The sequence below is a fragment of the Patiria miniata genome, unplaced genomic scaffold (assembly GCF_015706575.1).
Source record: "Patiria miniata isolate m_02_andy unplaced genomic scaffold, ASM1570657v1 HiC_scaffold_5, whole genome shotgun sequence".
Lineage (NCBI taxonomy): Eukaryota > Metazoa > Echinodermata > Asteroidea > Valvatida > Asterinidae > Patiria > Patiria miniata.
The window spans coordinates 12,462,686-12,480,889 of NW_024037072.1; the positions used below are offsets into that span (position 1 = coordinate 12,462,686).

Sequence of the window (18,204 nt, forward strand, 5' to 3'; positions counted from 1 at the left end):
AGTTAACAAAGAGCAAAATGTTATTATTGGTAAATTGAAGAACATTAATGGTTCTTAAAATCTCTATAAAGTGTGTAAGTTGACCTCAAAAACCTGCAAGATTTTACGAATACAGCACATCTGGGCACCATGTACATGTATGGGCACCATGTACATGTATGAGCTCCGTGCGCCGACAAAGAGGGCGCCCTTTTACCTAGCAACGACGTCCCATGGGCGGGACATTTCGCTGGTTGACGCGCACCGTTTCTAGTGTGTGACGCACGTACACCAGGGGATTTGTACTATGCACACGCAGTGGCCGCGCTTCGCGGCAAATGAATTGCAATCAGGCAAGATGGCGTCGGTCGGTCACCCCCAACTGTACTTCCTTTGCCGGTGAGGGGGTACTTGTGAACGGAGCGGATAGGATCTACAACATGTGAAACGTCCTTTTTTTGCATATGTTTTGTGTCCTGACTGGGCCCATCCAATCAATGGCAATAAATGGGTATGTCATAAGAAAGCATTGCAATGTAAAACATACTGAAAATATTACAAATTGAAGACTATTATTAAATCATACGTGTAGTTGATGACCTCAACTTCCATTCAATCGCTCAAGTGGGTAAATTCAAACACAGGGTCTGTGACTAGAAAGTGTTTGGCACCAAGAGATTCACATAAAAAGTGAACGTGGACTCGTGAGACTTACGCGCTCTACCAAGAGCTTCATGTGAACATTTTCAAAATTATCATAAAATTAATCAACATCACAGAGGAATACACTCTTTAAAACCTTTTCCAGGGCAAGGTTGATTTGATTGTCGTCCTATAGTTGTCTTCTTGAGTCACTACAGTCTAGGAATTCTTCTGCGGAATCTTGATGACAACCTTAAACAAATTTCACACAGATGAGAATATCATTATAATCACATAAAAATACTACCAAAGAAAAAAAACAGACTCTAATTTCATAAATTGTTGAGGGGTTGTTAATTCGGGCGATTCACAAAGCAGTGTCTACCAAGAGCTTGCCATGGAGAGTCAATTTTTCAAGTTTACGGTCGACAAAACATGGCCCATTTGAACGAGTGTCGGTAGACAACTTGAGCTAATTTGTTATAGATTGGGGCATAGCATTCTGCCGCCTAATAAAAAACACAATATTGATAAAAAGAAAAGAAAAGGGCAAACCTATACTCGAATCATACACTTACGAATCTACTGGCTGGAAAAATTAACGATTTCAAATGTCCCGACCATCTCCCACAATGCACTGGGAAAAATGAACTCTGTGGCAAACTCTTGGTGGCGCGCTGTATTATGAATTGCCCGAATTGTAGTGTAGCAATTCTCATAAACACTAAATGGTTTGATTGCCTTCGAAACAAAACTTTAACTATAGTCAAAAGACTTTTGTCTGCATTTACAGGAATTCTATTGAAATTGAAGGAAATTGAAGGAATCAAATGAGTAACTTACCGTTTTAATCTCACTGAATTCTAGAAGTGACTCCTCACCTCTGTAAGAGCAAAACAAAAAAATGTTAAAATATGAAAGTAAAAGTGAAATGTTAAACCTTGCTGGAACATGATTAGGCGAAATTGAAAACAAAATTGTACTAAAAGCCTTATTTTGGGCAAACTCAGAAATTTTAACATTAAATGTAAAGAAGAGAAATTTTTGAAGATAACATACCCTTCTCTGCCAATGCCCGACATTTTGTAGCCACCAAACGGGGCCCTAGGATCCAGAACGCTGTAGGTATTGACCCTGTCATCAGAAATAACCAGGTAATATTTATTTCTACTTTTGCTTTCAATCAACTTGCACAAAAACACATAGAAATTAACCTAAACTTTCGTAATGCTGGCTGATACAGAAGGAATGCTTGAATCGTTTTGTAAAATAAGTACAATTATTTGGAAAATGACTATATTACAAAAAACTTACCATACCACTCCAGCTCGCACACTGTTAGCCATAGTCAGAGCCTTATCAATGTCTTTAGTGATCACGGCTGCGGCTAGGCCATAGGATGTATTGTTGGCCCGTTCAATCACTTCATCCAGTGTCTTGAACTTCAGTATCTGCTGCACGGGGCCAAAGATCTGCAGAGTCAAGGAATGAAGCAAGATGTCAAGTTGCTGTCTCTGGAAACAAAGATGCATACCGCAATAGAGTACCGAAGTGCGCGGCATTTTCTGTTCCATGCGCACAGATTAAGTGTGTGAAAACATCAGCGCGCAAACCAGAGTGTTCCTGCATGGCATTACGCCTGAGGACAGACAACAAAATGAGCACAAAGGGGCCATTGATCCTCGAAGGAAGGTGCCTATTGTCCTCGAACGCAGGTTTGTGTGCTTAGTCTATGGGAGAGTGTTATATTACAGGGACAAAGGAAAACACAAAGCCAATCCTCGGAAGCATAGCAAAAAACGACTGTGTGAACCAGAACAATGACTGCTGATGTCATGTTTCAGTAATCTATGGGAGGTATACTTTCGAGCAACAAGCGCGCATGTTTAGAACATTTTCAAGACTGTGCAATGCATGCTTGACTGCGTAAAATACGCAGTGGCAGTTCTCCTACAGAGATGGCCGTATTTGAGACTTGTAGGCCTTTTCACACCATCAACTGCCCTACCCGTGTTGAAATCAACATGGGTCAACCGAAAGCCGAATCGAGTCCCATCAAACATGGGTAGGGGAGGCGTACCATTCACACTAAGGCCTTTTCTCACTAGATCTCATATCAACCCGGGTTAAACTCGACCCTGGGCAAACCCAGTGCCGCCCCGGGTCGAGTTCTTGATTTTCCAACCCCACATCGTGTCCACACTTGTTTCGTACAAACCAAATTCATTTCGCTCAGTTACTTTTGTTTTGAACCCTGGCGAGACTTTCAAACAAGGTTGAAAATCTCTAGCCTGGTCTGGAGCAGGGTTGAGTTCAACCCAGGAGAACTCAATCAGCTCAGGGTTGACGCAGGGTTGAAAATTTTTGAAGTGTGAAACATCGCATGTTTCCAACCCTGTGTCAACCCCGAGGTTTGTCTAGTGTTAAAAGGCCTTTACAAGGGTGTGTACACTGGTTGGCTGTAGATTTGAGGTTTTCTACCCAGGTAGAATCTTTTAACCCTGGTCCAGACCAGGGTTGGATTTTACATGTGTTGAGAGCCAGATCCATGTAGAAGCTTTGTTGGATTCTTGCTAATGTGAAAGGGTTCCTGAGATTGAAGTTACAAGTAAGCCTCTCCCTCCTAGACATAGTGCCTACCCTTTGCCCTTGCGGGGAGTGTGGCCAAGTGGTTAGGGTTTGTGACTCATGATCAGAGGGTCAGAGGTTCAGATCCAGCTGTTAGCCATATGTTGTGTCCTTCGGGAAGTCACTTCATCCCATAGAGCTATATTAAATTACTAGAGCGCTAACTTCGTGTACAAAGTAATGCCTGCTGGGCGCATCCATGTTTGTGCACAAACCTATGGAGACTAGAAATTTTGTACAGCTTTTGTACGGCTATTTGAATATCTGCGTTTGTATTCCATACCGGTGCGTTATCGAAGCCAATACGCCCAAAACCGAAACGCTAGATCAGCAAATGAGCGTGTCATTTTGCTCTTCGCAAACAGCGCAACGCAGTGCGCGTATTCGCTGCAGATGCTTTTTGCCGTCACGTTTTTTTGAACCGTCAATGACACGCTTAAGTTGTTTGCATATGTTGTACTTGCGCGTTGCATGTAGAGAACACTTTCAAAATTCAATCCATCTAATTTCATTATGTTCTACAAACACGCACATGAATTCAAAATGTCTGCACCCAGGACGGCTTCAAAGCGTCTCCGCGCGCAGAATGACGAGTTAGCGCTCTAGTAATTTAATATAGCTCTATGCTTCATCCCCACTTGCCTCTCTCCACCCAGGAGTATAAATGGGTACCGGCATTAGCTGAGGAACCTGGGGTGGACTAGCATCCCATCCAGGGGGGAATAGAAATATTCTCAGTCGTTTCGTGTCACTGAAACCGGAGAGAATTGCCGGCCTGAGGGGCAATATTGGCTTGTTGTGACGGACTTTCAGTTCAGAAATGGCTTTTGTACAAATAAGACTACCTTACAAACTTCAAGTTTGGACTGCAGTGTGTTGAGTTATTGCAACTCTCTCACCTCTTCTCTAGCGATTTTCATGTCATCGGTCACATCAGAGAAGACGGTGGACTCGATGAAGTTGCCTTTACAATCTGTACGAATCCCTCCACACTGTAACTTGGCACCCTCCTCCTTACCGCTCTCAATCATCCCAAGAATCCTTGTCACCTGAACCTCATCAATCTAGCATTTCCAAAGCAAAACATAATATCAGAATTAATATTAAATTAAGCCACTTTTCAAAATATTCTCTGGAATCTCCCAAATTTCAATTCCGAAGTAAATCAATCAATTTGTTCGTCCATCCACTTCAAATTGGAACATGACATCCTGTGCAATTTTATAGTAGCTCCCTAATCTGTCAAATTCTAGCAAACGAATGTGCTGGATTTTTACACTGACAAGCTTTGACCATTTGAATGGGATCTGGGGCACGTTCAATAGTGCAATACGTATACCAGCATTGGGAATCACTGTTTACCCAAAACCCCAAATTACCTGCACCGTTGAAGGTATGCAGGAAATGACGTATCGCACTATTGAACGCGCCAAGCAACTTCGAAAGCAACAATGCGTGCTAGTTTTGTTCTGAAAATTTAGCCTGATTTGCTTCAATTTTCAATCAAACAGTTAAGATGCGATGAGGCATTCATGGTTGTATCAACAACCACTTTAACCACTTGCTGCTGGGATTGTATTGGCCGAAAAATTAATATTTTTTTAAGAAAAAAATCCCCAAAATAAAAAGGCTAAATTTTAAAAGTTAGTCAAACACCACAAATACTTACTCTTGAGAGTCATTTGTACAATATTTGTATGATACTTTTCACCGTAACTTCATATGTTGCAATACTTCGAGGCCCTGCCACGGAGCGATATTTTCTACGACAACTGGCCATTTACAATGGCCAAGTTCAAGTTTGAAACACGGTGGGTACAATATCAATGGGAACCACTGATGTTTATACACGTCCACTGTTATCGTCGGACACGACGGACTACCAATGGGTAGGAAACCAGGAAAAAGCTTGATGATTTAACCCGTCGCCCACCCCTGTGAAAATACATGGCCAGATTATGTTAATACGTCCTCTGGCATGAACTGGTTAAACAGACTGTCTCTCAAACAAGGAGTTTGCGATATTTGAGGCACTTACCACAGGGCCGGACTCGGACTTGTCATTGTAAGGATCTCCAACGACCCTCTTCTTTGCTCGCTCGGTGCTCTTCTTAACAAACTCATCGTAGATGTCTTCCTGGACGAACGTTCTAGACCCTGCGATACAGATCTGGCCTGAATGTGTGAACAAGGCTCTGTGACTGGTCTCAACTGCGTAGTCCACTGTCAAAAGAAAGGAAAAAAGTTACAAAATAAATCAGGCAAGCTTCTGATAAACCACTCTACGAGGCCCTTAAAGGTGGGTGCGGATATCCAGGAGCTTCTTACATTGCCTTGTCTAATCTAGGGGCCAGCCGTTGCTATTGTTTGATACGCGATAATCCACCGCAGCGATACCCCGCCGCCGAGAGAGGGCGCTATCATGACCAACCATATCAAGTAACAATGTCTAGGCCCCAAAAAATGGGGGAAACTAGTGCGCATGCGCGAATTCTGCAGGCTATTACGGTCCATTTTCAGTCCCACACATACTACACACAAAAACACGCTGACCAGTGTAGTTGCACAAAAGTCTTGCTGCATCTTTTATATTACTGGAAGAAATGCTTCGGAATTACTATGATTTTTTTTTTATTGCGCGCTGCATATATTAGGCCAAACACAACCAAAAGGCGCATTACACAACCAATACGAATTGGCCTAGACATTGTTACTGACAGTTCGTGGGCGATATGGTTGATCGTGATAACCCCCTCTCGCGGCAGCGAGTTATCGCAGCCGCAGGTTATCGCGTATCAAACCATAACAACGTCTAGCCCCTAAATTTGCCTTGTTTAGTTCCCAGACTTATTTACTTAAAACTGAAATCACAGTTTTTGAGTCTGGAGTGTTAAATGGTAACTCATCGCAACCGATGAAAACCTGTGTGCAAATGAATAGATTTGTTTACCGGCTGACGTAATAACGCCCACGCCTGTAGATGTAATGTGATTCACTGCATGTCAGACCTGTGTCTGATATTAATCATGGCTGTGATCGCTCAAAACATGGGATATGACATAATTTCGTCTAAAACTGCGGTTCAGATAAACCTTTTAATTTATAACTAAAATTTCTTCATAAAGTTCATCCACAAAATTATGTCCATGAATATACAACTATGATATGAAATCTCGAAAAGTAGCTATTTAAAATGCTGTACTTGCTAGCTTTCTACAACAATGTGCATTTATAGTGATAGTTCTTATCATAAACTCTACTTTAATTCTGATAAAAACTATCAGTTAGTTACTACAATGATTCAAACAAGAATTTATTCATCAAATTCTTTTTGGTGTAGTAGAAATCGGCTCGAAATACCATAGTGTTGGACGTACTCAGAAAAATGGAATTTTTTTTGTACTCATTATTTAATGTTTCACTTAAAAGTAACAGTTCGACTGTTGAACATTGTTAGAACTAAATTACATTTCTGTAAAATACAGATCATAATCTCCAAAATGATATACATGTTTCATTTGTGGCATTTGTGGCATTTTTTTTAAGTTTTGGCATTGAGGGTTTACGATTCTGTTGAATTCCCCTTGAATATAATATGCTTTTCAGAATTTTGAAGTATCATCATGACAAAGCAGGTTTAAAATACCACTGAAATCGTAATCTGGGATATCTAGTACAGGACTTTAAGGATTACTGGACAGTAACAACTGAACTGATTGTGACTTCAATCTGTTATGTAAGACCTTGGACCTTATCACATTTTTTAGGTAGATTATAAAGATTTGACCGACCTGGCATTTGGATTTTGGAAAAGCCTTGGCCCTAACACCAGATTAAAAAAGATAAATGACAGAACTTACAGTCGGCATCAGCAAAGACGACATTGGGACTCTTGCCCCCCAGCTCCAGGCAAACATGCTTCAGGTTACTCTTACCGGAGGCTTGCTGGATCAACTTACCAACCTGCCAAAAAACAAACAAGCAAACAAACAAATTCATTCAAGAAATTTGGCAACTTATTATGAAAATCTGTAATTAAGTTGCATTATGAGCTCTGTGCACCAACGAAAGAGGGCACCCTTTTACCTAGCAACGATGTCTCATGGGCCGGACATTTAACTGGTTAACACGCACCGTTCCTTGTGTGTGACGCACCAGGGGATTTGTACTATGTACACGCATTGGTACGGCCACGCGTCGCGGCAAAATTGCAGTCAACCAAGATGGCGTCTGTCGGTCACCCCCAACTGTACTTTGTTTGCCGGTGAGGGGGTCCTTGTGAATGTAGCTGATAGAACCCATGTAAAATCTTTTGATACGAAAATCTTCAAAGAAACTACATATTGAAACTGACATAGGTTCATGATAACTATTTCAAGATTGAAGAAAAAAATTGACTGAAGTAGGGTTTGAATCTGCGACTGCCGGACTACTGTTCCCGGTGCTCTACCTAAGCCATATCCTTTCTGGATGATCCCATTCCCTGGTTTGCAGCATTGCTAATGTTGCTAGCATCGTGACTTTGGGCGTGACCCCTGGCTACAAGGCATAAATGGGTTTATGGCTTCTGACTAGCGCCCCTTGAACAAAGGCATTGACAAAATGGGGAACTGCCAACATAGGACTGGATAGCTCAGTTATTAGAGCACCGGAACGGCCGTCTGGAGGTCACAGGTTCAAACCCCGCTCCAGTCAACTTCTTTGTGCAATCTTAAAAAAAGATGTAGAATCTTGTTAGCATCCAAACATGCCAATGCAATTAGAAGTGGAGTTCTTGTTGAGATCATGAGGGACAAAAACTGTCTCAAAATGTGGTCTGTTTCTGACTCTTTATCAGCACAAAACAAACTACTAGCCTCACCTCTACAGATCCGGTAAATGTGATGACATCAACATCCATATGCTCTGATAATGCGGCACCAGCAGTGGGTCCGTAGCCAGGCACTACATTGACTACTCCAGGCGGGAAACCAGCCTAATAATGAAACAATATTCAAAGAGATAAAATAAAGAGTGTGCTTCTAACTCAAGAGAAACTATTGTGCATGAAGGGGGCAGCTTCTTTCTGAAGGACAGACACCATTTTTTGCTGGTCTCAAAGGGCAGCCTATGTCCTTTGACCAACTATAGTGAGTCATTGACTGACTGGGTCACCAAGCACTAACGTGAAGCTATCTTTTTATACATGTAGCTCTGTGACATAACTTAATCCTAAACTTCCAGGTACAAGACTTTCAACTTCAGTATGCCGGAAGCCCTATTATATTCAAACTACTGTACACATACAGTGTCAGATTTGATGCGCATTCATGCAGGGGTAATATGTTTGACGGATTTTTCCACATTTCGTGATTTTTTGGTTCAGGATTTTTCCTGATGTCAGGATTTTTTATCTTTATTTTCCCTAATTTCATGATTTTTTTTTTGTATTTTTCCTGATTTCAATATTTTCCCTGATACCAGGATTTTTTGGTTTGTATTTTTCCTGATTTCAGGAATTTTAAAGAATCCCCTTTTGAAATTTGGAATCCCGGAGGTTTCACCTAAGGGCGGATCAAAAGAGGTTACTGCCGGGGGGACGTCTGAGGGTGTGCCGGGGGGGGGGGGGAGGGCTAAGTAAAGGTGTTTGTACCTAATTATATCTATGAACAAAACATATGGTTATTTTAAGGGGTGCCTTTAGGCAATACAATTATGTAAACTACAGACCCTACAGTGCTCCAGGAACCTTCGACTGATTATTTCGTGGATTTACCATTCCCCCCCCCCCCCAGTCTCACCCCTGACTAGCTCTACACAACTAGTGCAGGAGGAAAAACAGAAGAAAAAAAATCAGTCTTAAGTTACCTCCTTGATTAAAGACGCAAGGTACAGTGCAGTCAGAGGCGTCTGTTCAGCAGGCTTCAGCACCACGGTATTCCCACATGCTAAGGCAGTAGCCATCTTACGAGCCATCACTACAATAGGGGCATTCCAAGGCGTAACAGCTGCAACCACGCCCTTAGGCTCGTAACGAGTGTAACAAAAAAAGCTGCCATCTGTGGAAGAAAATGAGAACGTCACAGAATACTAAAATCTTTATATGGCACTACTACCTGGAAATACAGGGTAACTCAAAAAAGCGGAACTCAAATCCATAAAATATATTTCATATTGAAAAAATATGAAGCACCAAACATAATAATGACAGGAAAGCCAATTTCATAAGATACTTTTAGATGAAAAAATTACTGAAATTGCTCAATCCGTTCAAAGAATATCACCATTTAAACGCAGTGACCCTAAAACCTGTTTCGTCAAAAAAAACCCAGTATTTTGTGTATTCTGACTGTTTGGAACAACAAAGAAAATGACAGAGAATACTTGTTTCAATAACTGTCAACAACTGTAGTGCACAATATCTTATTAACAACCCTGGTTAGGCAAACAATATGATTTATAAAATGCACTTTTTTTTTTAAAGACGGGCCTTCAAAAGGACTTGGTTGAATATGTTTAACTTTTAAACTGAGGTTTTAAATGGTGATATTCTTTGAACAGATTTCAGTATTTTTTTTTTCTAAAAGTAGCTTACAAAATTGCTTTCCTTTCATTATTATGATAAGTGCTTCATAATTTTTAAAATATGAAATATAATTTTTGGGGTTTGGGTTCTGCTTTTTTTTTTACTCACCCTGTAGTTGCGATATTCAGCCTTTAAATATTAAGAACTGAGTTTTCTTACCAATAGGAATGGTCTTTCCAGTAATTTTGTCGGCCCATCCAGCATAGTAGTGCAGTAATCCGACGGCACGGTCGACACAGGATCGGCTGCCTGCAATAATCAATCCGTTATCCAATGTTTCTAAGGACTGGAGTGATATAGAAAAACAAGGAATAGGATTACGATAGTTGTGAACAATCATGTTCAGAAAAAGCAGGGCACATAAAAAAATGATACAGCGAGTTATTAATGACAATAAAAATGAATAACCAATCTTGTAACTATTGCATTGTTACCTCCACCAAGGAGGTTGCATCGATGTTTGTTGGTTGCTTGGTTTGTCTGTTAACAAGATAACTCAAAAATTACGTACGGATTTGCATGAGATTTCTTTTAGGGGTGGTCCTTGGTACAAGTACAAATCGATTAGATTTTGGAAGTGATCCGGATCTGGGTCTGGATCCAGGATTTTTTTAAAGGATTCTTCACCATTCATGCGAGTATTTCTTTTGGGTGTACTGACAATACGACGGGGAGTCGGTTAGCCTTGGCGGAGGTTTGCGCTCTGTGAATGAACTGACAATAGGTCGGGGAATTGTTTATCCTCAGCGGAAGTTTGCGCTCTCTGAGTGCTTTCTAGTATTAACATGGATTTGTATACAATTTCCTCTAAAAATTGTCAAATGTGCATTCATACATAAATACATACATACACAACAAAGATAAATGTGAACAAAGAAATTGACTGAAGCGGGGTTTGAACCTGCGACTTCTGGATTACTGTTCAGGTGCTCAACCCACTGAGCTATCCAGCAATATGTCGGCGTTTTCCCATTATGTTCCAGATAGAAGCAGAAGCCATAAACCCATATGGCCAGGGATCACACCCCAAGTCACGATGCTAGCAACATAAACAATGCTGCAAACCCAGGAAATACAGAAAAAGTGCTTGATTTCAAGGGTAGCAACCAAACTTGCCCATTTGTGATAAACCCTGATGACACAATTCCTTGAACCAATCACATCGCATGCATGCAGACTTTTTATTCCTAGCCTAATCACCGTTTTGGATTCATTTGTTCATTTTTTCCCCCAAGATGGCCCTCTTACTTACAGCAAGGTACTCCTTATCCCGTTTCAACAGTTCAGCCAACTTCAATAAGTAAAATGCCCTCTTGGATGCATCCATTGATCGCCATGGTGACCCGAGTTTAAAGGCGTCTTTTGCAGCATTCACAGCAATATCCACGTCAGCCTGCATACAATACACGTACAATAGCATAATGATAGTAAAAGATCAAAAGTCATTATCAAGACTGTTACTGTAGCCACCCCTCTGGATGTACACATCGTCACCGTTTTGACGAAGTGACACATCCGTCCAAAACCCAGATTTTCTGAAATCTGAGATTTTTGAATATCCTAACATTTTATGATGTCCTCTACATGATTACCAAATTTCAAGACACACCATTCCATCGTTCGTTAATTACGCTAATTGCACAAAGTGTTGACAGTGATACACAATAAATTTTTCGTTTTGACGAAGTGACGGATCTCGATGTGTCACTTAGTCTCATTGATTTTACATGTGTGCTATATTTAGAAATATGAAGCCTCCAAGATTTGCGTTTTGACGAAGTGACATATCTGCGTTCTAAAATATATCAATTTTATATACGTGCACGCGCTGTGTACAAAAACATGCCTCATTTTTGTGAAGAAGTAGATTTTCCGTTTTGACGAAGTGACGGATATCTTTAGTAATTAATATCTTCTAATTCAACATGCTTTTATGAACAGAGAGAATTGTTTTTGGCTATTTAACTCCTGTGCTATTGTCTCAGTTATACATTTTTCAATTCTGGGGGAGAAATGTACACAAAAATGCAAACTGAAAAATCCACCAACTTCAAACGCAATTTTCTCAAAACTCGGTTTTGCATCTGTGTGCACAGATGTGTCACTTTGTCAAAACGGTGACGACATGAGTGTCACATGTCTGACTAGCTTGTTAAAACTTTGGCTGGCAATTTCGACAAGCCCGGTCCAGCAGTCAAAATAAACCAAGTGACTGTTTTTAACAGTTGAGTGCTTCCTGCCTTCATAAAGCAGGATTGACTGGCTGTGACTGTTATGAAACCTGATTATAGCCATGCTTTGACTGCAGGTGATTGATACGCCAGCTGTGCCTACCAGTCACCTGCTTTTGTCTGTTGATGGAATTTGACTGTCACAGTGCCTACAAGAAATATGATCTGACTGTTGGTGATTAGCCTGTACAAAAGGCATGGCAGGGGAACAGGACTGAACTTTTGACTGTCTGTGACTGATCAAACAAAAGGAGGGTTATCCATCCTTTTATTTAATCAGTACTAGACTTGAGACCAGATGACTCTTGAATTTGGAGAGCCGTGGTTGTTACTCGTGCTGTTGTGCCTGGGCTCAAGCCCTAGCTGATGGGGGACATGATATTGTATTCTTGGGCAATTCACTTTACTACAATTGTCTCTCTCCACTAGGCCCGTCACTAAGGGGGGGAGGGGGGAGGCAGGCGATGGTGCTGCTCTCCACCAAGGAGTGTATACAAATGGGTACCTCTGAAGGTATGATGCGAGACCAGATTGCACTGTTCTCGAGCTGCTGCAGAAAAAATGGCCTCGTGGTCTGATGAACAGGGGTAATAATTGTGAAGAACTTTGGTATGAAGCGCTTTTTAAGAACCAAATTATTATTATTATTAATTTTATTGTGCTATTGTACTGCCACAAATATTTGGGCAACAAAGCAGCCGATTGTTCCCGACATTCATACTTGTATGTTCACCTGATATTAATTTCAACTTGCCTTATCTCCTTCCTGTACGTCACATATCTTCTCCCCTGTCGATGGGTTGATGGTAGGGAAGATTTTACCACTCACGGAGTTCACAAACTCATTGTTGATGAACAGCTGCAAAAGATATTTTAAAACACTGACAAAAACCAAGAATTTGACAATTTCAGCATGTTGGGAGAATATTATTAAAATTAACGTGATTAACACTAACCTCCCCAAATCCTCAAATATTATCTTTGCAAAATGGAGGATTTTGCAGGATTGAGGCTATATGGCAAAAATGTACCCTGTATGGCTGATTTTGGAGGATGCACTGTGTAAAGGTTGTGGGCCGGACCTTGTGTTGTTTATACTCAGCCGTGCATAAATTTAGGCATAGATTATAATTGAAATCCTCCGCACTGCTCCAGGATGTCACTGGCTCGGCATCAACATATTGACAGTGATCGCTGGAGTATTTTGCAAGATCGAGGCAGTGGTCACCCCTCCAAGTCCAAGGACCACATTCAAGAAATAACAGATGATTTTTGGAAGATTGGCTGGGCTTTATGCAATTTTCACATGGAGGCAGTTGGAGGATTTTGCAGGATTGAGGTTGCATTCTAGCGAAAATGCCCAGGGACTTAGGGTTTATGAGATTCTTGTTATTGTTAAGACGATTCGTGTATTGCAACTATACCTGTTTATATTTGATTTCTGGTGGTCCCATCTTGATGTATGCTTGTTAAAGATTTTACCTGCAAATCAATTAAGAAATTCAACAAGTCACTTATTTATAGGTGGGCCTTTACTGTTAGTATCAGGGTGATTGTTCTGGTGTAGTTTTATGAAATGCGGACTCATTGGTGGTATTGCGCATGCTCATGCATAGATAATTAGGAGAGGGACCGTGAGAGAGTTTAACCAATAAAAGGGAAAATTAGTCCGATTTTCATACGTCAGTCCCGATTTTCATATGACACCGGATCACTTTTGGACTATCATGGTCTGAAATGGGGGAAAAATTTCCATATAAGAAGTTCACTCAACACCCTGTGTACAAACCCTATGAGACTGAGAGTGGGCTGAAAAATTCTAAGTGTTTTCTAAGAAAATGCTTGTATTTTCTCACTGCTCAAATTGACTTTGATGACATGAAATTGCTATCTGGGGGCTTGTAAGTCAATACAGAAGAAAATTAGTGAACTTCTTATAACCCTTACTCTCTGAGGGTAGTTTACTGCATGTCAGTTGGTTATGCCAATGCCCTCCAGCTGCAGTTTATTGGCAGATAACAAGTCTTAACAGTGAAGGCTCCAATTGGCAGGAGTTGGAGGCCCTGGAGGGTGCCTGATACTGACCAGCTGGGGGCACTCACTTTGTTATCAGAGGACTCTCATTGTTCTCTGTGGCATGTATTGGAGTGCCTGTCCAGTTACCCTTGAAATGACATGGCAGATATTGGAGGGCCATGCAAAAAACATAGGAGATTTTCTTGAGGCACAATTGGCATGCGTTGGAGGGTCAAGTAGGGTAAGGGTTAATATGGAAATCTTTCCGAAATGGGGTACTTGTGTAACATGCTGGCAGTGTGCTAGCTAGCGCCATAAATGTTGCCAATTTACTGGACTACAAAGGCTACACATAAACATTTACCCAAAAATGTAGAACTTTGTCAAGTTTTATTTTCACATTAGACTTTGTTTGTAGTTTATTTACACTTTAGAAGCACACTCAACCTCTTTAAAGTGATAGAAAAGTAGTCCCCCCCCCCTTTTTCAGCACATTTGGTTTGAAAAAGCTTTTTTTTTTTAAAGATCCCCCTAAAAAACCCTTTCAGTTTCACAATTTTGGCAGACACTTGTTGAAGTGGAATTAGCAGAATTTTAACATGGTATTACAGTCATCCTGCCATGTAAAATACTACATTTCTCTAATCTTTTCCGTTTTCCTTCAGAAACACCAATCTACATTATCCTGCTGACCAAAAAATATTATGCTGAATTTTCTGTGCAACTCATTTTTGTATGCAAATATTCTGTCAGTCAAATTTAGCCGAAATTCGGCCAGAACCTTCACTCAATCACAGTAACCGCGGGAAAGAATGTTGCAAACTAGCGCTGCTTTTTTCTTCCTATATCATCTGTGAATGGGATGATTATCTTGACTCTCCATAGATGTTGTACACAACCATGACAACCGCTGAAGTAGGGTCAGGTTGCAACATCCTAACCGCAGATCACAAAAGAGTATTTTTGATTCAGTTAGATCGAAGTTAGCGCCAGACCTTGTCCAAATGTTAAAAAGGCGATAAGTTGGGTCTAAGTTATGCGCCTATCAAATTAGCCCGACTGCGTCTGGCCGTACAGTACTATCGCAAGCTCTGTAGTACGGCCAGACGCCCGATGCGTACGGCCCCGCCGCACGCACGTCCAAAAACACGAGGTCATACGTCACAGACTGTTTATGCATATTCATGAGTTTGCGCGGGCGCGCCTGCATATTGCATACATTACAGCGCGGCCGCCATTTTGAAATCGCATGGGGAATCGCATGGGGGACGATATTTGTGGAATCTGATGACTGAAATTCGTCTTGTGGCCAGATGGATGAAAATATTGAGACCAAACAACGTTTTTTTCGAAAAGGTATGAGTTGCTCTACGACTACGAACCTTAACTTTGGAAATTTGTGTCCTGGATGAAAAGATAATCGCGATCGAAAGATGTAGCAAAATCGCTACATCGGCGGCCAACAAAATTCAGTCTCTGTGGAAGCATCGGGCGTCTGGCCGTACTACAGAGCTTGCGATAGTACTGTACGGCCAGACGCAGTCGGGCTGTCACGCCCCAACTATCGCATCGGTCCCAACTATAGTTGGGACTGTCCCAACTATAGTGCGGCAGTTGGGTCGGCCCAACTTTAGTTAGGACTGGAGTTGTGCCGGATGCTTCATGCTTGATAGATCTTGTTGGGTTAAATGTTCCACTGCGCTGGCACCATGTATTCGTCGTGCATGCATGCCGCAAGGCTGGCCGGTCACGTGGTACTGCCTAGTTGGATGAGTTGTCCAGCTGCTGGGTTTTATTATCCAGCAACATTTTGCAAAATTCAAAGATTGCCATGGCCGGCCAACTATAGATGGGCCCCCGCCCATAGCTAATGTCAAAGGTCCCAAGTCGGACATGTAAGCAGAGCTGTAGGGAATGTTTTATAATCGTACATCAATGTAAACTATAGTTGGGACTGCCAAATAAAAATATTGCGGTGGCCCAACTACAGATGGTCCCCACCCATAGATCATTTCATTGGTCCCCAGTAAAGTCAGATGTGTATTAGAGCAGTGTAGGGAATGTTTTATAATCGTACAACAATGTACACTATAGTTGGGACCGCAAAATAAAAAGATTGGGGTGGCCCAACTATAGATTTGCCCCATCAATAGCTAATTTCAGTGGTCCCCAGTAAAGTCAGACGTGTATCAGAGCTGTAGGGAACGTTTTATGGTTGTACATCAATGTAAACTATAGTTGGGACACCGCAAAATAAAAAGATCGGAGTGGCCCAACTATAGATGGGCCAGCCCAACAATGGAACTTACAGTTGGGACCGTCCCAACTATAGTTGGGACAGGCCCAACTATAGTTGGGCCAGCCCAACTGTGGAACTACAGTTGGGACAGGCCTAACTATAGTTGGGACAGGCCCAACTATAGTTGGGACCGATGCGATAGTTTGGGCGTGACAGGGCTACTATCAAATGTGCACCCCCCAGTGTTTGAGCAAAGGCTTTGACCCTCAAGGCCAAGGCCAAGGCCAAGGCTTTGACTCTCAAGGCCAAGGCCAAGGCCAAGGCTTTGACCCTCAAGCCTCGAGGCCAAGGCCAAGGCTTAACCCTCAAGGCCAAGGCCAAGGCCCTGTTTTATGAAATGACCACTGATATAGAACTAATTACATGTATAGTCAAATGAGTGACACATCATCACGCAAGGGCGGATCCAGAACACAATTTGGGGGGGGGGGGGGCAAAGAAATTTTGGTCCCCCCCCCCCCCCAAAAAAAAGTGGGTCAAAAAATTACGGCTTGGGCTTCGGGGCCCGCTTAAGGGCCCCGAAAAAAATTTTGGATTCGAGATGCTCTGTGGTGCGATTTGAGGCAATTTCTGACCATTTTAACCGATGTTTTTTGAGGAAAAGATGGTGGTGTACTCATTGCCTGCCTTTATTACGACGTCACATAAAAAAAAATGGTTTCGTTTTTTTTTAGGGGGGGGGGGGGCATGGCCCCTTTTGGCCCCCCTGGATACACCCTTATCATCACGAATTGCTCGTTACGAAGAACAACATTTCTTTAATTGCAATCAACATGCTCGAATAGGCCTACACCGTTTTATGACTGCACTGTATCTATTAAAGTATAAGTTCAGGTCTTCAATATGGTTTAACTAAACAAAATAATGATTTACTTCTATATTGACACACAATTCTCCCAAGTGTAACAAAAGGGGGATCCAAGAAACTGATTTGGGAAATTTTTATTTGCTGGCCCAACATGGTCAGAAATATCAGCATTATCTAAAACAGATACATGCAAATCTTTAGCACTTATCAGGGAGACATATACAACCAATCAGATCTAGCTATTCCATAGTTATATGCAATTAAAGTGATCATCTCATAAGCCCCACAAGTGTACGGAATATTTTTGCAGCAAATCTACTACAATGGTAACAAAATGTGATGCTACAAAAGTGGAAGTGTGCCCAACACACAAATCTATAGGGTGCTTCCCTCCTCCATGGTAATACGATTAAAATGGTAACAGCAAAACTTCGAACAGATTTATCTGGAAAATGCAAAAATCTATGGGCCTTGAAGAGCCTTGACTCAAAATTGCAAGGCCCTGAACCCTCAAGGCCAAGGCCAAGGCCAAGGCTTTTGCCCTCAAGCCTCGAGGCCAAGGCCAAGGCCCTAAAATCCAGCCTTAAGGCAGCCTTAAGGCCAAGGCCCAGCATCAAGGCACTACATCACTGGCACCCCCCCCCCCCAACCTCCAAGTCCAAACTTATCTGTTCGCACAAAATGTTTAGCCCAAGTATTTCACAGGCATTATTTTGACATGGTTAGGTAACTCATATCCCTGAAATGTCGAACCAAAACGTGAAATGGAGTAATTGCAGAATACCCGTGAAATTTACCAGAATTTCGCTCACCAAGAAGATCGCAGAAAGTTTATGCTGTCTGTCGTCGTTTACATGTGCGCTGCATATGCAGCGCATGCAGCTAGCTAGCTGTCGACTGATGAGCTGATGAGGGCGCTGTTGGTCGAGAGCGCGCGAGAGCAAAAGTTTAGCCTTTCAGTTCCGAATCGATAAAATACTGCTTCGCGCAAAAAAAAATCACACCAGAAAATAAATTTCAGCCAGAACCACCCCGA

The 18,204-nt window shown here is 41.8% G+C and overlaps 1 protein-coding gene across 2 annotated transcripts; it reads right to left on the reverse strand.

Moving 5' to 3' along the window:
- Positions 1 to 405: 405 nt before the first annotated feature.
- On the reverse strand, positions 406 to 18,055 carry LOC119740785 (retinal dehydrogenase 1-like). Of its 2 annotated transcripts, none has more exons than XM_038216208.1 (14): positions 17,981 to 18,055; positions 13,470 to 13,527; positions 12,800 to 12,904; positions 11,067 to 11,207; positions 9,974 to 10,100; positions 9,097 to 9,287; positions 8,111 to 8,224; positions 7,110 to 7,212; positions 5,288 to 5,472; positions 4,149 to 4,313; positions 1,936 to 2,093; positions 1,681 to 1,755; positions 1,465 to 1,504; positions 406 to 873 (listed from the first exon to the last, which is right to left on the reverse strand). In XM_038216208.1, the coding sequence occupies exons 2-14, from the start codon at positions 13,497 to 13,499 to the stop codon at positions 841 to 843; spliced, it is 1,467 nt and encodes a 488-aa protein (XP_038072136.1). In that variant the 5' UTR covers positions 13,500 to 13,527; positions 17,981 to 18,055; the 3' UTR covers positions 406 to 840. The 2 variants fall into 2 exon arrangements, with proteins under 2 accessions (XP_038072136.1, XP_038072135.1); XM_038216207.1 differs by having other exon boundaries at positions 17,966 to 18,048.
- Between the last annotated feature and the right edge of the window lie 149 nt (positions 18,056 to 18,204).